General features: G+C 46.6%; 1 protein-coding gene across 1 annotated transcript in view; it reads left to right on the forward strand.

Moving 5' to 3' along the window:
- The window catches only part of LOC138488230 (clustered mitochondria protein homolog), a 255,153-nt gene that overhangs the window by 196,069 nt on the left and 37,066 nt on the right, over positions 1 to 22,018 (forward strand). The window contains exon 4 of the mRNA XM_069615065.1: positions 6,960 to 7,033. Coding sequence (XP_069471166.1) covers positions 6,960 to 7,033 — 74 coding nt within the window. The remainder of the gene's footprint in view (positions 1 to 6,959; positions 7,034 to 22,018) is intronic.

Here is a 22,018-nt window from a genome sequence, read left to right on the forward strand (position 1 = left end):
TCGCTTCTGGGTGCTGCGTACAGGTTGCTCTTTCGATAGATTAGGCGTGTCCGAGCTATCATCAGTATTGAAAAATAGCATTTTGGTGTATCTCTTTTTGATAAGTTGTAGGATTTCTTTTCAAAGTGGATGTTTAGTTTGTGTGCAGTTGCATGGAATTCATTAGCTGCATTTTAACCACAGGAGCCGGGACGCATTACTGATTGTTTCCAGCGCCGGAGCGGCCGGGGCTGCACGAGGCAGAGAAGGTCTTATTTTCCCCAAAATGAATCTTTTCCAGTGCGCGTTAAAGCTGCTCCAGGGCATTAAAGTCTACTAGGGTTTAGTCCCAAGAAGTAACGCACCCACAGAGTCCTGTGTAAAGGATTTCAGAATTCAGATGCTTAGCCTTGGAGAGTTAAAGGTGAGGGCGGAGTCCTGGACGCAAGGCTGATGGCAACGGTCAGGGAGAGTTAACGGAAGGGTGAGAATATTTGAGGGGCTGGGAAGGACGGGATAAGGCTATTGGGGAGATGGACAGGCAGAGGAAGGGTGAGGAGCGGGGAGGGGACCGAAAGGAACGATGCTCATTTATGCAAGGATTGCCTTTTGTAGACAGTGGCGAGGTGAACATTTCGAGAGGTAATGGGTTCTGGAATGAAGGGTGGAAGGCTGCCGGCCGGGATGAAAGATACTGGGAGTGGGAGATGAGAGATTGTGGACACGAGAGGCCGGGGAGTTGAGGAGCACGGTGAGGACACCGGAGGGATGGATGAGGGGCTCTGGGGTAGGGAGGCCCATGAGTAGGCTGACATGCGGTGGCGGGATAGGATAGGAAGCATTACTGACTGCTCTTACCTGCCGAAAAGGCGTTGTGGAGGTTCCTGTGGGGCCCGCTGGGTGCGCTGCTGCTCCTGCGGTGCAAGTAGAAGTTACTGCGGCCTTGTATACATCCCAGGCCCCCCAATGCCCCCATGTCTGTGGGCATCCTGCTCATCCCAGGCCAGGGTCCAGGGATGGAGTTTCCTTCCTGTCCACGCTGCTGTTCCACACTGTCCAAGTCCCTGGAAGTTCAGCTTTGTTTTGAGGCCGGCTACACTCCTGGGACCCTTTGTGGAGGTAGGTGGGGTGGATAGACCCCTAGGTGAAAATGCGGCAGGTGTGAGGCCCTCCCTTTCGGTGGGTTTTTTGGACGGTAAATTGCACATTTTGTAGACCATTTTTCCAAAAGTTTCACAGGGGGAGAACCCCCACGCACCCCCCTTGGAGGGGTGGGCTCGCGCGCTGCGCGCACTCGCTACTAAATTCGCCCTGGAAAATGTACGCCCCACCAGCTTTCAAACTCACCAGCCGCCACTGGTGTGGGCTCAGTGCCAACCCAATCATAGTGGACCATGTAATCTAGGGTCCAATAGGACGTTGTACGTTTTGTGACGTTTAAAGTGGACAGTTTGAAGGAAGGGCTTAGTTTCCCCACCTGACATTATTATCCAATCCCCTCTCCTCATTATCATATACAGATATAGTACCTATATTAAAGTTACCTTCCTATAACCAATCGAGTTGCATGCTAGGTTTTTAAGATTACACGTCAATGATGATGAGTTTTTGGTATAAATGATGTTGTTTTTCTGAAATGAGTTGGAGTTGAAGCGAGAAGGAAGATCGACAGTTGCTGATGTTCATTGAACGCCCCATTTTCTGTACTTGTCATTAAACGGACTCCCTTTGCCAAACCATTGAGTTGTCATTATTATTTGATGCAAGAGTATAAGGGCTGTTTGGAGACTATCATTCTTATGGGCCGGCTGGGGTCCATCCAGTTCACAGTGATTCTAGAAGTTTAGAAAGAAAAGGAAGAAGAGAAATAGGACGACAATTAGACAGAGTGGCGGTGTCAAGGGAGGGTTTCTTCAAGAGAGGAATCACCGTAGCAGTCTTCAATTCTTGAGGCACCAGCCCAGACTGGCAGGAGTTATTAATGGTACAAAATGGGTCCCCTGCTAGAGTCTTTTCCTGAAGACAAGAAACCGGAGGCCATGAACATCTTCCATGAGGGTGAATTGCCGTCAGACCGTGCATCCCGGTCTCAGTGAACATTGCAGATACTGGGTTTTGTCAGCTAGGGAATGGAGCGGTTCTACGCAGACAGGGTTGGCTGAAGGCCACAGACTTTAGACATGATGTCCAGTCCAGAGTCGTTGATATGCCCTTTGACGGATCTGCCCTCTTTTGAAAAAAGGTGGATGAGGCCATGCAGTCCATCAAAACGGACACTGAAACTGCTTGCTCCTTGGGCACTGTGAAAAACCAGAGGGTGCTGCACAACCTAGTCCCCGGGAATCCCGTACTCTGGTGGCCAGGGAAAGGCCATCGCTTTTGGATCCTGACCCTGGGGGTGGACAAGCTAGGGAGGATCACAAGATCCCCTGGGTAGGGGATCCTCGGGGAGAGGGGGAGAAGCACCCATTGGTGAGACATAGTATCCCCCTTTTTTCACAACCCATTCAACCCCATCCCTGTTTTTGGGAAACTACAACTCCCATAGTTCCTTCCCACCTTGTCTTGACTAATGTACTGTACCAAGGATGATGAGGAATGATGTCAGAAGGATTACCTCCCCTAGCTTGCATGGGCCCTGTCCATGTAATGAGGCCAGGCAGAGTCAGGCACGTAGCTCTAATAATGTACACTGCCACTTATTAAGACTCCCTGTGAAAATAAAAGGTGGTGCACACAGAAACACTGTGACTGGGTACGAGAAGGAACAGCTCTCTTCCGAGGCTGATGCAAATCGGGCTGTGGGAGTTGCAAGGCCAACGGGCTGATCAACTATTGTGAGTATCGAGAGAAAGCCAGGCAAGATTTCCAAGCTTTCAGGAACCTGCAAGTGTTCTAAAAGCAGAGGCGAGCGAAGGAAAGAAACCTTCAAGGTAGCAGGAAAGAGCCCGCGACAATCACGGGTGAACGGCAGAGTTGAGGAGGAGCAGAGGAGCCATTGGTAACAGCCTTGAGCTGTGAGAAAAAGATGAGACATTCGTTTAACACAACCAGTGAGTTACAGAGGGCAACAAAAGTCCAGTTGATTTTAAAGGGAAAATGGCTGTGATTTGAAAGTTGATGGTTGCGTGTGTGCCGATAAAACGCGAATGAAAAGAGCAAATGTTAAAAGAAAAGCATACAAAGTAGCAGAGTGGTCCTGCAAGAGGAAGTCGAACATTCAAAAGTCTCTGTGAAATGTTATGAATTTTAGAAAGATATTACAAGCAGAGATCAAAGGAAAGAAAGTTAAATAAGAGGACAATGAAATATGTGAATTGTGAAATATGCCACGAGGGCCAAGGTAAAATATAAGAACTAAAAGGCCAAGAAGGCAAGTGAAATAGCATAAGAACCACAAGTACCAAGAAGCATTGGTGTTGCAAGAGAAGATGTGAAATATGCGAAGAGGGCAAAAGTAAAATAGAAGAACTATAAGTAGCAGTAAGCATTGGTGAGAAAGAAATACCAGGATGTATTGGTGATGAATAAAAGACAAAAGAAGAATAGAGGCAATGTGGGAAAAGAAATACCCAGAGGTATTACATATGAACTTTTGAACAGGCCAAGAGGGCAGACTAAAGAGAGCGAGAATTAGAAGTACCAAGAAGTATTGTTGTCACAAGATGAGTATGGATTGTGAATTGAATGAATATTGAAAGAGAAGTTGAAGTAGTCATGCAGCGGGGAAGGGAGAACCCCCAGGAAGAACAAGACAGACTCAAGCCCGGCAGAGGGAAGCCTGTGCAGAATTGTGAGAAATTGAGAGCATATGAACGGAGTATTGATGACAAAGCACGTGAAGTCTAAGGAAGTGATTGAACTAGCAGAAATTGAAAGCCTACAATTGAACTGTTGAACTGTACCAGTAAGCCAAATTGTGCAGGGCTGATAGAACTGTGCCATCCACCTATCTTTTGTTTATTAAGAAACTCTCTAAAGCCCGTGTGGTTGAACCTGGGGAAAGGAGTTGGTCCTGAAGCCATTCTGACATTTCTTTTTGACACACTATTCCCCTTTTTGTATTCCCTTAACACATTTGTTATCTTGAGAAGGAAGGTAAGATTAATTTTTTTAGTATAGTGCTTTTTATTATTGACCAGATTGCCTTGGACTAATTTGTTATTTAATGGTCGAGATTACTCCCGTTTTAGAGTTAGGACCAGTTAGGAATTCTACCATCCCAAACATATTTGTAAATAAAGGTTTTTGAAACTTGTATCCATTGTGTCTGTCTACTGCTCGATACCATGCCTTCCTCACAGGTACCCTGCAGCAAATGATATATATGATATGATAGGGCATTTGTAAAGGCGCCACTCCTTTTGTTCTGGCAAAGAGTGCTATGGCAGGAATTTGCAGGATAACCAATCAGCACACCAGTCGTCCTCTTATAAGACTCCATACTCATCAGGGGTCCAATACAGAAATGAGTCCCAGTCCTACAGGGGTTCGCAACAGCACCTTTCCAGGGAGGTCCAAGCTCTGTGGCACTGGGCTCTACAGCACACCATGTTTCTCATCCCCCTTCATCTACTGGGGATTCCGAACACTCTGGCGGACTCGCTCAGCAGGGAGGTACGTGGTTGTCCCGAGTTGGAGCTGCACGACGATCAGCTTCACCTGTTGTTTCAGACGGAGAACACTCCAGAAATCTGCAGACCTTTCCCAGCCGCTTCCCCCATCAAGAGAGCCTGGGGGACGCCTTTGTGTTTCCATGGGAGGGGACATTTCTGTATGCATTTCCCCGGATTCCTCTGGTGGCTCGAGTTCTACACACCTTCAGACTGTATCGGTACAAACTGATATTAGTGGCACCTGCGTGGCTGAGACAATTTTGGTACTCCAACCTCCTTGCCCTCTCGTTAGTGGCACTGATCAGGCTGTACCCACACCCATTGCTCCTGTCCAGGAACCAGGGGGCGGTGCTGCACCACGACCCGGCCTCTCTCAATCTGACGGCCTGGCTCCTGTGTTTTTAGAATTTGGGGCTCAGTCCCTTAAGCAATATTGCCAGGAGGTCCTAGTCCGAGCAAGAGCTCTGTCCACCTTGAAGTGCTACAAAAGCAAGTTGAAATGTTTTCAACTCTGCGGCCTGAAATCATTTGGCACAAGACCTGTTGCCTTATCTGTTCTCCCTAGCCCAGTCTGGCTTGATACATTCTTCCATTCAGGTGCACCTGGTGGCGATCTCCAGGTACAACCGCTTCGCAGGGGTGCCATCCCTGTGATCCCATCGGCTGGTGAAGGAGTTCCTGCGTGGGCTGTTCCGATCCTTTCCACCTGTCTGTAGTGCTGCTCCGGCATGGGAGCTAAATGTGCTGCTTGCAAGGCTCATGAGGCCACCCTTCGAGTCTATGCACCAAGCATCCATTAAACACCTTTCCTGGAAAACTGCGTTATTGGTGGTCATCACATCGGTCAGGCGAGTAGGTGAGAGCAAGGCGTTTTCATCAAAACCGCCCTGCTTGACGTTTACCAGGACAAGGCTATTCTGCGTACTAACCCAACCTTTATGCCAAAGGTGCCATCCTCTTTCGTCCTAATCAGCAGGTGGTTCTGCCAATATTTTTTGGCACAGCGATGTCTCCAGCGGTGCGAACCCTGCACACGCTGGATGTCATGCACGCCCTCAAGTACTACTTAATAAGTCTTTCCGTACAACGGATCAGCTGTTTGTTTCATTTGGACCTTTGAGGGCTGGGAAGGCTCTCTCCAAGTCCTCAATTTCACAATGGATTGCAACCTGCATCTCTTTCTGCCATCAACAGGCCGGCAGGCCACTTCCCAGCAGGCCCCGGGCACACTCCACCAGAGCAGTGGCTGCAACTACTGCTTTTCTCTCCAGAATCCCACTGCCTGTCATCATCTGTGCAACCACCTGGAGATCGGTGCATACATTCACCAGGGTCTACTGTGTCGACAGAGATTCTGCAGAAGAGTCTAGAGTCAACCAGTCGGTTCTGCAGAACCCTTTTGGGTGAGGTTAGTAGGTCTCCAGTGTTAAGTTATGCTGGGAGCTTGCCTCCGCCCAGGTGTATTGTTATAATACTGCTTTTGTAATCTATTCACCGCATGTGAATCTATGAAGGATACAATGCTGGAGAAGCAATAAGTTACTTACCTGTAACTCCGGTTCTACATTATTGGTATATTTCACTGATTCACATGCAACCCTCCCACCTATCCTGCATGGCTCGTTTTTTGGCTCTTACTGTCACTCTCATGTGCTTGCCAAAATCTGAAGATGGCCGACAGGGGAGGGGCTAAGGGAGGTGTTCCGACTGAAAACTTTCAGTGACAGCCAATAGGAAGTGTAAACTCCTCTGTTACTGAGGATTCCCAGACTGACGACAGGGAATATTCACAGCCTGTAAATCTATGAAAGATACCAATGCTGGAGTATCAGAGTTACAGGTAAGTAACTTATTCCTTTCAAGGTGTTACCAGCAAGCTGGGGTTCCCCACATTGCGTTCACTTTCTGTGCCCTCCCCCCGCTCCCCACCCATGTCCCACCAGTTGATTCCACAAGCTGCAGTCTAAATAGTCCAGCAGGTCCCTGTGCAACACTGGAGCCAACGTATGAACAGTATTGTATGTCTTCCTGCTATCTACACCCTGGCTGCCAGATGCTTTAACAACTATATGAATTAGCTGACTATACTAACCTTGGAGAACCAATGTTGCTGATAATGAACCTTTTAATGTCTGCAAAGGTCTCTTTTTGTGTACAATATATACGTTGTAAACCAACGGGAGATTTTGGGCAGGCTAAGTTTGTTATGCATCCTTTTAGTTGCAAAATGTAAACTTCTGGGCTTCAATGGTATCTTGTTGTTACCAGATTCAAGATGAAAAGCCATTGAATACTATTTATTCTGACTTGTAGACCATGCTTCTTTAATAAAACCATAATAGTCTCTTATCTTTTTCGTTTCAGTTCACTGCTCCAAGCATGTCCAGTGTACTAGAGCTGCTAAACACGATTAATGGGATTCTCTTTATTCCACTAAGGTAAGTGTGTGTGTCGGTGGGTGGGTGGATTGTCATATGAACACTTTGGGTTCACAATTTCTGATGCTTTATTATTGCTACCTCTGTTTTCTGATTTTTCTATTACTGAGATAACAAGCATTGGCAATGCCAATAACGTTGGCGTTCACTGCTCCTCTTTGCATTTTGCATTTATAGGCACCAGGGTGCAAGGAGGAGAGTGCAATCTTTCAAAGGAGGATGCCATAAGAGGTGCAGGTGTGCAGTAGAATGAGGAGAGGAATGGAGCAAGGGAGGAAGCCAATGGGAGGTGCCTTCCTGGCTGCCGCTCTTTTGGCCTAAGCCCCGGCAACCTGGTGCCATCCTGGTTGCCGCTCCTTTGGCCTTAGCCTACCCACTTGGTGCCTTCCTGGTTGCCGCTCTTTTTACCTACTTAAGCAGCCCTCCAGCTTCTTTTCCTTAGCAGGTGCAAGTGGATCTGGGTCACCTGGTCTAAGCCCCGCCCACCTGGTGCCGTCCTGGTTGCCGCTCTTTCGGCCTAAACCCCACACACTTTCTTAGCCCTGCCTCTTCCTTTTGCTCTCAAGTCTTAGGTCAAGGGCGTCTCTTGCCCTGGGTCCTCTTGGTCCGAAGGGCAGACGAAGAAAAGGGCAATTCCTGTTTAGGTCTGTTAGGACCAGGAGGACCCAGGGCCCAAACCCCTGCACAGACAGCAGGTAAGCATGCACCAACATCCCTTGTCCCCACATGCTATCCCCACCTCTGGCCCCCCTGTGATGTTCCATTGTGCCCCCCTTCTCACATACAGGAGTTACCTGTTTTGCTTGAATTGTCTACCCTTCTTCCCCTCCTCCCTCCAGTGCTCTCCTACATCCTAACTCTGCAGGAGTCTGTCCTGATGCATTCTGGTTTCACCATCAAAGCCTTTTGCCAATGCTTGGATTTGACTTTTATGGACTTCATTGACTCACGGTGCGTCACCCTCTCTCAACTCTCATGCTGGACTTCCCCTGCATCTTCTACTCATGGTGACCCTGAATCATGCTGTTCCCGTTTTCATCTTGAATCCTGGCTTGTATTTGCTGTTCTCTCGCAACATTATGTGTACTACCGACTTCTGCAATTGTATTTGCTATCCCCTCTTGCATATACACTTTTTCACTGCTCACTCTCTGTTCTCTCCTCCTCTCCCTTTCCCTATATCCTCCTCCCCTTACTTTCTTCTGTGCACTTACTCTATCAGAATTGTCCTTGAGCAAGTATGATAGCAGCCTTGCTTGTCTCCTCCCCTACTTGTTTTCTCTCCCCTGCCCGCCTCCAGCACTATCTAAAATGTCATCAGGCCTAGTACGTTAGTCGCTTGTTTTGTTCCTCCCCTCCCTTTCTGCAGCCCTCACCCTCACCTTTTATTAATCTCCGGCTCTAACAGAAATGTCGTCAGGCCTAGTACAGTAGTCGCCTGTCTGTTCCATTTCCTTCCCACTCTCCCCCCCTCCCTTCCTTATCTATGTTTTCGATCTTGCACTATCTGAAATATCGCCAGGCCGAGTATGATAGTTAATTTCACATTCTTATTGTTCATGGCCTGTAAGAATGTAATTGTATTTTCCCTTGTTTTCCCTTGTTCCCTCCCTTGCCTTGAAGCGCCTTGAAACACATTGTGTATAGGTGCTATATAAATAAACTATCATATATCATGTCAATGATAGAGGGTGCCATCAATGTGTGGGAGCAAGGATAAAGTGGTAAGCTGGGTGGGGGAGTAGACTTGGGTGGTGGTCGGAATACAACGTGTAGGGTGGATGGGGCTAGAGAGAGAGCAGGGTAGGATGCGTGGTGGGGTAAAGAGAGAGGAGTTAGGAGGTGGTGGTAAAGAGAGGAGGGTGTTGTGGCTTGGGATAGAAAGGGGGGGATATAGCGAGTGGATGGGGTAGAGAGGGAGTGGGTGAGAGAGAGGGTGTAGGCTGGGTTGGTGCGGGTATAGAGGAGGTAGGGTGGGTTGGTGCGGGTAGAGAGGGTGAGGGGTGGGTCGGGCTAGAGAGAGAGTTGGATTTGAGTGGGGTGGGGTGGGATAGAGAGAGTGGGGTAGGGTGGTTGGAGGTTGAGAGAGTGGGGCTAGGGTGGTGGGGTAGAGAGGGAGTGGTGGGTGGGGATAGGGTGGGGTTAGAGAGGGAGGGGGGTTAGGTGGGTAGGGGTAGAAAGAATTGGGGGTTGTGTGGGTGGGGCTAGAGAGTGGGGGGTTGGTTGGTTGGTTGGGTGGGGGTAGCGAGAGTGGAGGTAGGGTAGGTGGGTGGCAGTAGAGAAAATGATGGTAGGGTGGGAGGTGTTAGGGTGGGTGGGCGTAGGGTGGGATGGGGCGAGAGTAAGTTGGTGTTGAGTGGGTGGGGTAGAGAGGGCGGGGTTAAGGTGGGTGGGGGTGGTAGAACATTTTGGGGTAGAGTTGGTGGTTGTAGGGTGCGATGGGCCTAGAGAAAGTGGGGGTAGGGTGGCTCTGGGGGTAGGGTGGCTATGTGGGGTAGAGAGAGTGGATAGGGGTAGAGAGAGTTGGAGTTGGATGAGGAGGTTGAGAGAATGGGGTGGGTGAAGGTAGAGTGGGGGTAGGGTGGGTTGGGGTAGAGAGAGTGGGGGGTTGGGTGGCTGAGTTGCAGTAGTTGGTTGGGGCAGGAAACATGAGCAACAGATCAGGATTTGTCAAATGTAGCCCAAACATAACCCAACCAGCACATGTGATGGGGGGGTGGGGTAGGTGATGGTAGAGAAAATGAGAATGGTGTGGGTAGGGGTAGAGATAGTGGGCATGGGCTGGGTGGTAGTGACAGGCAGCCTCAGGAGGAATACAAAATAATTGCTGTCGAAAGTAGCCCACACATAGCCCAATTGCACACAAAATCCCCCAGAATAGCTAAATAAGGCAAATCACTACACAACTGGGAAATGGAAAGCCCTTACAAAACTGTTGATTGGAGAAAATCTTGTTAGGGAGCTTCTCATTGGGTATTACGGCAGAGGAGTTACATGCCGTGGCATTGCTGGTTGCAATGTCAACCAGATATTCTCAGTTCAGAACCATATATATATATATATATATATATACATATATATATATATATATATATATATATATATAATTTCTGAGGCTTGTGGAATCTGCTTAGATCACATACTGTGCATAGGCCGACATCTAGTGGAAGCTGCGGAGTATTACAGTTTGTTTATCGAAACTCAAAAATGGGCGTCGACACAGGGTGTGCCAGTAATACTATCCCTAGTGTGACGTCCACTGTACCCATGAACCCTCAGGCGTGTAGGACCCTCAGATTGTTTTTTCCGCCAAACTGGTCGGAAGCATTTCGCGGAGTTCCCTGGCCTTAGCCATACTTTTGCAAAATATTGTTATATTTTCCCCATTCTCCACCCCAATGTCGAGTCACCTAACTTCCACACTCGACACCGGCCCGGAGAAGAAATCGACCGTCGAGAGCTGCATGACGGATTTGGGCCTCGGAAGGCCTCTGGCCTCGGCCCTGCAAGTAGGGAGAGTGGAGAGTGGACATACTCTACACTCTTTTGGTATATAGGTACATTCTTATATATTCCTACACTTATCAGCCCGCTGCCACAAGGTGCGTATGGAGGGTACCCCTTTCCAATTCTGCCCCAAGTGCAACCGCAAGTACCCTTGGGTTGACACACGCCACGTGCAATCTCTGCTTGCCGAGGGACCACCCTGAGGCAAACTGCAGAGCGTGTAGTAGGTTTAAACTGAAAACACTTAAGGACTGTTTGATCAAGCGTTGGGCCCACCACGCCAGGCGTCAGGAGGCCATGGCAGCGGAGGGTGCCTTCAGCGATGGCAGCAACGCCGTGCTTTCGGACGGCGAGGGCAACGTGGCGTCAAGAGACAGCCGAGCGCAAGTGCCCGACCTCGGAAGGTTGTCCGGCAAAGCGGCTATGGGGAAGACCCACGGCGACACAAGCGCTACCCACAGCACTTCTACAAAGCACATGAAGTCCAACCGAGACTCGACGCGCACGTCGAGTTCTCGGAAAGAGGCACATAGAGAACGGTCCGAATCGGTGTCCTCTGGGCGTTCTCGATCTAGATCGCCGCATGACTCCAGGCAATCATCCACTGTTGCCAAGAGTGCCTCGCTCCCCAAGGTAACGGAAGTTCGATCGTCGGAAGACGAAGCCGACTTCCATCCCCAGACCGCACTCCAGGAGTCGGCGCCCGCAAACCGCGTAACGGCGGATCCCGAGTCCCTACCTCCACGTTCGAAAGATAGGGACACTACCCCCGAACCTAGACGCCAGCCGTCAGAAGGCTCAGAAGGGGCGAAAAAGCAGGGAAAACACTCTACCACCCACGGGGAGGGGGGAAAACAACAAAGGAAGCAGTCTCAGCCTCTTTCCACACCTCTAAAACTTTCCACTCCATATAAGCAGACAGCCAAGTCCCAGTCTTCTGTTATCCCAAAGACCCCTGCTAAAACTAGTAAGTCTAGTCAGGATAAGGCAGAGAAAGTTCCAGAAAGGGTCATTCCTAGTTCTAGAGAATGGTCTAGTGATCACATAGACAGGGTTATGTCAAGGATGTCATCATTGGCAGATTTTTACACAAAAAACCCTGAACACTTTCTCTCTTATACTCCCAATGGGTCAGCACCCACAGGCTCCAAGGATCCAATACCTCCAAGTAAGAAGTCCCGGTTTGAAGCCCCAACACGGTCTTCAGACCCCTTCTATATACACCCCTACTCTCAATATCAAGGGGATACATCCTTTTGTGAGGTTCCAGATTTGGGCATGTTGGAAGAGCAAACTGGTACGGGCTACTATGGAGATGATGAGGACCAAGAAGAGGAAGAGAAAGACCCTGAAACCTACAGAGTAGATTCCCCGGTAGAGAAAGAACCCCCGGTTACCGACTCCCCTGTCGACAATCAATCTCTCCTGAATGAAGTTCTGTCCCGAGCGGCAGAACACATCCACATTGACACCCAGGGTGCTCAACAAGAGAGGGACTTCGCCGAGGAGTTAGTAGGAGAAAGGAGACCTGTTGCGCAGGCCATCCCTATCCTTAAGTCTATTCAGAGAAAAATAGACCCTTCACTTGTAAATCCCAACCTCACCAGGGCAATGAACCCAAGGATTGAGAAACTTTTCAGGGCAGCCCAATCAGACCCACTATACATAAGGGGGCATCTGAAGCCAGACTCCCTGGTAGTTACAAACACCCGTAAGAGGGCGGGAACACCCTTGTCATCGTCCGAAGCTCCTCCCGACAAGGAGAGCAAGAAACTATATGGTTTGGGCAGGAAGGTAGCCTCCATTTCAGCCTACCAGGCAAGGATTGCCAACTCCACCACCCTGTTGGCCAGTTACAACTGCCACCAGTGGGAAGAAGTCGCGGCACTCATAGACTCTGCCCCAGAACCCTTAAAGAGCCAATTGGCACGAGTTTCCGCGGAGGGAAGAGCCGTGTCTGGTTGCATTTTAAAAGCAACCCTTGATGCCGCGGATAACGCCGGCAGATTGATAGCAAAAGGGACTGTTATCAAGAGACACGCTTGGTTACGGCAGTCTGGATTCAAAGCTGAAACCCAAGCATCATTGTTAGAAAAACCGGTGGAGCCGGATCTGTTGTTTGGTAAGGCGGTCGAGGATGCGCTGAACAATGCCAAGGACGAGTATGAGACACTCAAATCCCTAGGCCAACTAACTAATAAACCCCCTAATCAGAGAGGGAATGGCAATTTTCGTCGCCCACGCCGACAAAATTCCCAGAGAGGATCTAACTATTCCCAGGGGCAGGGTACCCCATGGAACAATAACAACCAGCAGTCTGCCCAGGGTTATGGCAGGGGTAATAAAAGAGGATGTGGTAAAGGTAGAGGCAGCCCCACGCCTCCACCAAAACAGTGACGCTCCGTTCAGGGTCCCTTTTCACGCAACCCCGGTAGGGGGACGCATTTCCAACTTCACCCAAGCTTGGGAAGGGATCACATCAGACAGATGGGTGCTGTCCACAGTATCCGCAGGGTACTGCATAGAACTGTTAGAGCGTTCCCGAAACCATCCTCTACGACAAAAAATACATTCTTTGGACCACCCAAAGATCCTCCTCGAGGAGATCGTCAATCTGCTAGCAAAGGACGCAATAGAACTCGTCCCGGGACACCAGGTAAACAAGGGTATTTATTCAACATACTTCCTTGTGCCAAAAAAAGATTTGACAATGCGCCCAGTATTGGACTTACAGCCTGCAAACAAGTATGTCAAGCCCAAAAAATTTTGCATGACTACTCTCCAAGTGGTAATCCCCCTCCTAAAAAAAAGGGGATTACATGGCAACATTGGACATGAAAGATGCCTATTTTCATATTTCCATGTTCCCAGCGCACAGAATGTACTTGCGCTTCAAGGTGGACAGTTGGCACTACCAGTTCAAGGTACTGCCCTTCGGGATAGCTTTGGCTCCAAGGGTATTCACCAAGGTATTGGCGGTGGCGGCAGCACAACTACGCAGGGAGGCAGTCCCGGTGTACCCTTACCTGGACGACTGGCTCATCACGGGGGAGACGCCAGTAATTTACAGAACAAACATTCAAAGGACAATCGACCTCCTCTTCGAATTGGGCTTCTCAATAAACAAGAAGTCAAGTTTGGTGCCAAGCACCTCCAAACAGTTCCTAGGAGCTATCCTAGACACTCAAGAGGGGTTGACCTTTCCCTCCGAGGAAAGAATTCGGAATATACTACTGCAAATTCCGCATTATCAGGCCGGTCGCCGGATAACAGTACGTAAAGCAATGCGTTTGCTGGGTATGATGGCGTCATGTATTTACCTGGTCCCCCTCGCGCGCCTGCGCATGCGTCCCATGCAGGAATGGTTGGTGAAACCGTGGTCTCAGGCAAGTGGTCAGTGGGACGATCTAGTGGTCATTTCGCCAACACTTGTACAAAGCCTTCACTGGTGGACAAGAGAAAATCTGTCCAAGGGGAAACCCTTTTACGATCCTGAGATACAGGCGGTAGTCACAACCGATGCATGCCTGACAGGGTGGGGAGCTCACCATCTCCACCACACAGCTCAGGGTCTCTGGTCTCACTCAGTGGCCAGGAATCATATCATCCTACTAGAGCTTCTGGCGGTATTCAGAGCGCTTCAAGCGTTCGAGCCCTACCTGCAGAATCTGTCAGTGCAGATCCGGACGGACAGCACTACAGCCATGTTTTACCTGAACAAGCAAGGGGGGACTCGTTTGCCAAATCTGTCCAAGCTTGCCCAGAAAATGTGGATATGGGCACTCAGACGGAACATCTTCCTGTCATCTCAACATGTTCCAGGGGATCTCAATTCTCTGGCGGATGCTTTGAGAAGAGACTCCCTTCCAAAGGAACACGAATGGTGTCTACACAGAGAAATCGTAGAAGATATCTTCCCTCAGTGGGGTTCCCCCACTATAGACCTATTCGTCACAAGCGAAAACAGACAATGCCCAGGATTTGCATCCAGGTTCCCCCAACCAAACACCGAGGGGAACGCCCTGTGTGGATGAACTGGTCAGGGATGTTTGCGTACGCTTTTCCACCAACTCCCCTCATCAGGAAGGTGGTCAACAAGATGAACAGAGAATCGATGACGCTTGTCCTAGTTGCTCCCATGTGGGCCATACAACTGTGGTTCCCAGACCTACGCAGTCTAGCAGTGTGCAAACCCATCAGACTCCCAGGCTGGTACAACCTACTGTCCCAGCACCAAGGGCACAAGGTGCATCCTCAACCCAACTCATTGAACCTGGCAGCATGGCTCCTGAGGTCATAGATTTTGGACATCTCAAGTTACCACAGAGATGCATGGAGATCCTAAAAGAATCTAGGAAGCCAAACACAAGGCACTGCTACTTTGACAAATGGAAAAGATTCGTTATCTGGTGCCAAAATAAGCAAATCAACCCGGTTGATTGCACTCCTTCAACAATTGTCACATACATGCTCCACCTACTGGATGCAGAACTGGTTTTTAACTCACTAAAGGTACACCTGGCAGCTCTGTCAGCATACACCACCTCCCATAACAAGGTGTATTGGTGGAAAGTACCAGTAGTTAAAGCCTTCATGGAAGGAGTAAAGAGACTTCACCCTCCTATTTCAAACCCACCACCAGGATGGGATCTTAATGTGGTGCTATCTAAGCTCATGGGCCCCCCCTTTTGAGCCCATGCATAAAAGCAGTCTCAAACACCTGACTTATAAAACGGCCTTCTTAGTAGCAATTACATATATAAGAAGGGTCAGTGAAATTCAGGCTCTGTCAGTGCAAGATCCTTTCTTTACAGTTCATAAAGATAAACTGGTTTTACGCATACACCCTAGGTTCTCACCTAAGTTTATTTCTAAATTCCACGTGAACCATTCCATCGAGCTTCCGGCTTTCTTCCAAGACCCACAGAGCTCGGCTGAGGTGAAACTACACACCCTAGATGTGCGTAGGGCGGTCCTCTACTATGTAAACAAGACCAGACCGCTAAGGAAAACAGACCAACTGTTTGTCTCTGTAGCTACAGGCAGAGAGGGGGATCGCGTCTCTAATGGTGCCATCTCTAAGTGGATTATTAACTGTATCCAGCTGTGTTACTCCCTTTCTGAAAAAACTCTGCCTTTCACGCCAAGAGCCCACTCTACAAGAGGCATTGGGGCCATTCTGGTTTTCATTGCAAATGTACCCCTTGACACCATTTGCAAAGCAGCTACTTGGAGCTCTATTCACACTTTTACTCAGCACTACTGCATTGACACCCATTCCAAGACAGATACCCAAGTGGGACAAGCGGTTCTAACACATTTATTTGCTCATGACCCTTCTCACATCCCACCTCCTTCTTCAGATACTGCTTGCTAATCTATGCACAGCATGTGATCTAAGCTGATTCCACTGATTTTTGTATCTGCTTAGATTCACATGCGACCCACCCTTCCTCCCCTCTGAGAGACGGCGCATGGATGCTTGTAGTCTTACCTTTCTTTCTATCTGCTTGGATTATCTGTACTCACGCTACTCATCATGCTACCTCATGTCAGAAAAAATACAATCTGAGGGTCCTACATGCGTGAGGGATCATGGGTACAGTGGACGTCGCACTAGGGATAGTATTACTGGCACTCCCTGTGTCGACGCCCATTTTTGAGTTTCGAAAAACAAACTGTAACACTACGCAGCTTTCACTAGATGTTGGCCTATGCACAGCATGTGAATCTAAGCAGATACAAGCATCAGAAATACGATTACGGGGAGTAATGTATCATATATATATATATATATATACATATATATATATATATATATATATATGTATATATATATATCTTTTTCTCTCTTTTTCTTTCTCTTTCTTTGTTTCTCTCTCTTTTGTAACAATACGTTCGTCAATTTTGGGGCTTCTGCCACAAACATTCACCAAATGCAATTACCAGATAAGCGAAAAATGTATACAAATAAGTGATGTGTTGCATTGGTTTTTCTCTTGGCATGTGCAGGTACAGAATGTTACATGACTGCTGCGTCAGTTCAGAGCAAAGCTCCCTTAGGATTTGCTGCCTCATAGGATCCAGGACCTTTCGTCCTTAGTTGGGAAAGTGCAGTCATATCACATTGAGTATGTAAGTCCCTTACAGACACTACAGTACAGTACCATCTCAGATGGATATAATGTGTGTTGGCATATACTTTCTTACTTTGAGGGTAGGAATAGAAACAGCAGCCTGAAAAGCCCTAGATAAGACATAAAACTGGCAAAACCTGTTGAGGCACTGCACTATGAATGCCTTCTTGTCCAAGCAGACCACCAAACCTTATCCTCTATTTCCCGTGGGATGAAGCACAAAGAGACATAGCATTAGTTTGATTCTGAAGAGCACATTGTGTTTGCACTTAATTTATCTGGCGCTGTTGGAGCAGGCTGCGGTGGAGTCAGATGAACCGCTATGACAATAACCAGGGTTGTAAAAAATAAATCAAGGCCCCCAAGACCTCCCTTAAATCATTTAAAAACTCAGTTGTACTGAGAATCTCAGAATAAGTCTGTGTTCTCTGGGAATCTCGGAATAAGTCTGTGTTCTCTGTGATTTGACACACCTTCATTTTTGTAGAATATCAGAAAAGAAAGGGCAAATTTGGTGGGAAAGAAACAGAGGGGTATTTCTGTTCTATTTGTGAGATGACAAAATCAGTAATCGCCATGTATAGGATCTAGCTCCGTATTGATGCACAAAAACAAGGGTGCCTTGGGCTTATTTCTGCTTTCGCCCTGCTTGCAGCACTGTATTCCTGAACTCTGCCTCCTTTTAACGTTTTGCTTTGCCTCTTATGCTTTCAAACAATGAAGTGTGGATATTGGCTAAGAGGCCAGCAATAGAGCAGTGCCGTGAGTGCACATATCCATGCGTGACACAACATAACATCTGGAAACCCATCAGTAGTGGGTTTTCAGCCTGATCTTCATATTCCATTAAGGCACAAATCTAATTTTGATCTACAGTAGACCAGACCCTTCTTCACTCCTTCCTTCCAAGGTGGAATATTAGCCCAATTGTATGTGTATTTCTGTGAATGACACTACTTTGTCAAACCCATAAGGGCTCATGCTGCAGCTTCTGTTACAGGTATAACTATTTGTACCTACTGCAGAATTATTATTCCATTGGGCTAGACGAAAGTTACTGTGTTTATTTATTCATGGCAGCAGATGAAAAACACAAGCCATGTTGTAACTCTGATAACTGGCAAAGCACATTTTTTTGCAGCAGAATTGGATATAGTGGGCTCAGGATTTATCAAACCCTTGTTACACATTGCCAATATAACACCCATTGTACGCAAAGCAGTTACTTTTGGCATCTTGGAGTGAAGGCTTGGCAGAGATGAAGAATGTTATAGAGACGTTAATGGTGATGTATTTCTGTTTCATTTCTATCTGTCTTTTATTGTGATAATCTTTAATTGTGATAATAAAGAGAGCTGAGACAGGTCTATTTCAAACTTTACATGAAGTGTGAATGAATTCTTTGCGTTCCAAGACCAAGCACATTACGTTCCAAGACCAAGGCTGGAAAGCAGACAGGAACCCTTTAAGTTAAAAAGATATCTTTAAATTACTGAGAAAATAGTTAGGCAAAACACTGTACGGGCCACTGGATTTCTGTAGAATGAAGCCACCCAACCCCGAAAATTAACCCCAAAACCATACCTTTCCAAGAGGGCCCACATAAGCCCCCATAAACCCCTTATGAACCCTATTAAAGGACTTTTCTGAGTCTAAAGAAAGCAGGCACGCTGGCGTCTCTGTACGCTGGGCCATGTACACCAATCCAGAGTCTTCCTAAGGTTATAAGAGCCCTGGCAGCTTTGAATAAAACCTACTAGAGAAGGGAGGACCCCAGCCAACCTATTCCCCAAAATGTTCACATCGAAATTAAGAAGGGATATAGGCTGATATGGCCCACAACGTGTACTATCCTTCCCCTCCTTGGGAATTACAGTAATGATGGCCGCAAACATTGTGTCTGGCAAAGAGCCGCCCGCAGGATGTTATTAAAAAGTCTAATCATGACCAGCGTCAATGTGGAGCAGAACCTCTTATAAAATCGTACCGATAACCCATCATCACCCGGAGCTTTAGCACTCTTCATAGACCTGATTGTGTTAATCACAACTTCACCTGCAATCGGGGCTTCAAGACTAGCATATCAGCAGACAGCCGTGTGATCTCAAGAGCACCCAAATAAGCCTCAAATTTCTACTGTCACAATCAGGCCGGCAAAGAGCATCATAAAACTGCTATAGATCTCCACAATATCCGTATCTTCATACTTCATATCCAACAACAGCGTACAATTCGCACCAACACTTATAGTGTTCGTTGTACCCCTCACCACCAGGCCAGTATCCCATCAGCTGTTTCCCCTATTTGATAATTTTTTTGTTTAAGAAACTTAAGCTTCCACTCCGTCTCATGTACCAAAAGGGTCTTCAACTCAGCTTTAAGAAGATGAAGTTCACTTAGTCTTCCTGGATTAACATAATCGCTCCCCTGACCTCCTAGCTGTAATTTACCCATCTTGTCCATAATCCCTTGCTTTTCCTCTCTTTCTTATATAATGTGGCTATTCATATCAAGTCACCTTGTACGGTTGCCTTAAATACGTCCCATTGTGTAGACAAATTAACCGTCCCATTATCATTGAAGTCGAAATATTCCTTGATTGTATTGCATTGTAGTAGTCATTTACATAGCGCCATTTTAGTGCATGGCTTATTTCTAACACTTTTCTAGACAAGCATCCATCCGGGTTCATCAAAGGAGTAGGAAACTTACTAAATCGGACTATTCTTCCTGCAATTAAAAAAAAAGCCTTGATGTCCAAACAACCTGCCTTTTTAGCCCTGATCGATTTTAAACAAGCCTTTGACTCTGTGTCAGGAGAACTTTTATGGGAGAAACGTTTTAATGCCAGTTGCCTTACACACATTTTTTATCTGATCAGACAATTTTAATCCTCTACCTCAATCAAAGTGAAGCTTACGAATGATGGCCTATTATCCAAAGCAATACCAACCAGTGTGGGGCTGAAACTAGGATGCATTCTGGCCTCCATTTTATTTAATGTTTATATTAACGATATAAACAAGGCCTTTGACTCGGTCCAATCATTCTCTCCAAAACTTGGCACAACTGAGATATCATGGCTCTTATATGCCAACTATCTCGTCATCTTAGATAGGACCCAGATCAGGCTTCAAAGAAAACTTGCTGCACTTGACAAATATGCTCAGGCCAATCCTCTGATGATCACCAGTAACCAAAAATCGAAAACTTTAATCTTTCACCAGCAAAACTGGCTATACATTTAAGTGGTCACTTGCCAAGGCTTCATTGGCAGAGCTTACCCAGTACAAATATCTTGGCACAAACCTCAATAGACAAGTTTCTGATATACTGTACAAAGTAGAACTCAAATCCAGAATGAAACTTCTTGCCATTCAAGGAAAAGCCATACAAATTAAATATGGCACATTTTCTTATAGTCCATCAATGCTCTTCTATAAACACAAAGTGATTCCAGTCCTCACATATGGTGCCCAAACTAAGCTCCCCGCCATTATTCCCAAATGGGACGTGCTAGAAGGGGCATATTGGAAAAAAATACTATCTCTACCTTTGAGCATGCCAATAGCCAACATTGGATATGAATTAGGGCTAACATCCATATCAGCAATTGTTGCATGGCAAACCTTGGCTTCATATAGAAAATGCCTAACCGCGCCTGGTGCAACAGGCCCAGCAGGCGGCAGACAGAGAACAGTCTCAGCTGGTAGAGGAGCAGGCCCCGGAGGATAGCCAAACCCAGGATTTGAGGACGTAAGTCGGGAGAAGAGGGAGGAAGACGAATCGAGGCAGGAGGAGACGGGAGCGAAGGAGCCCGAGACTAAGATGTGGGGTTGGGTGTTGGGGTATAAATAAGTGTATAATAATGCTGAGATAAAATGTTAATCTGACATGCTAATGCATTCTCCTGTATGCCTACCGAAAAATAAACAAGTTAAAAAAAAAAAAAAGAAAATGCCTAACCATATCACCTTCTAACAATACCCTTCTCCCGACCTTAAAATCGCCCCTTGAATCCATATCCAATGGTCCCCACCAGATTTTGAAGACTCACTGCATGTAAATACTCAATGAGGCTGACATTACCATGCACCTACTGAAATATTTCCCTGACAAAGCAAAAACAAAGCTCTGGCTTTGGGACTGGTGATTAACATGGGAAGCTTGTAATACGTATGTCTTGTAATACGTATGTCGCGTTTCAACTCAGAGCGTTTCTCTTAAAACCACTCCATCAAATACAATGTATCTTACTAAGTTCCCAGTTCCAAAGTATACTAGTGCAAACTTACGGCTGCGCCTGAACCTATGGCTGACTAAGATCAGAACAGCAACCAGACACGACGTGCAGATTTTGCAAGATACCTGAATATCATGAATCATTCCAGCACCTAATAAACGAGTGCTCCTCACTCGCAGAACTAAGGAAAGAATCTTATTTTAAACACTTTAAAGAATTTAAATTACGAACAAAAACACAAATGTGGACACACATATTTATTACAACTAAAGTATCAATGAATATAGCAACAGTAAAATTCCTTCTTGCCCTAAACTTATCAGAAGATCACGATTTTAAGTGAACTCTTTTAGATATTTAGTACTGTTTTTATACTAAAGAATCTACTTTTATGATATCACGTCTAATAGAACTGGCGACATTAGTCATTTTTTCTTTTATGTGAATAACTTATCTTTTATCTTATTTTATTAATCTTAACAACTCTCCCGAACATCTTATCAATTGAGTGAGACTATAATGTCACTAACCACCATAACACGTGAATTTTACTTTAAATGATTAGCTAATTTATTAATCGCTTGATACTGTATTGAAATGATTGTAACCAGTTTATTTTATTATTGTGATCCAATTTCTAATATAATATGTATTCTACTGAAAAAAGTTGAATTTCAACTAAAACAATATTCAATAAAAATTAAATAAAAGAATTAAGGAACAAAGACTGTGTGTTACAACTGTTGAGAAAACCCAGGGAGAGGCCAGGTGCAGCGTGGTACGGCGCCACAGGGGCGCTCATTCAAAATACTCTGACTGGTCCCCTTTTCGTTGAAATTACCAATACCAGAAGGGCCTAGGAGGACCGCGTAAGAGGTCAAAGTGGTCATACAAGGGACAAGTGAAAAGCCCTTGTACAGTCGAAAGTCTTTGACCCATTGTGAATACCAAGTGAACTGTTTTTGTGACAAGAATGAAACCGGCTGAGGGATGTCCACAGTGGAAGATTGTTTAAAAAGACATTGAGACTCGTGATAACAACAAGTGAAATATTCTGAGAAAAGGCCGTAGTGAACCCGACGGAGCAAGGCTAACATT

Source organism: Ambystoma mexicanum, chromosome 9 (assembly GCF_040938575.1).
Source record: "Ambystoma mexicanum isolate Mex_15411 chromosome 9, UKY_AmexF1_1, whole genome shotgun sequence".
Classification (NCBI taxonomy): domain Eukaryota; kingdom Metazoa; phylum Chordata; class Amphibia; order Caudata; family Ambystomatidae; genus Ambystoma; species Ambystoma mexicanum.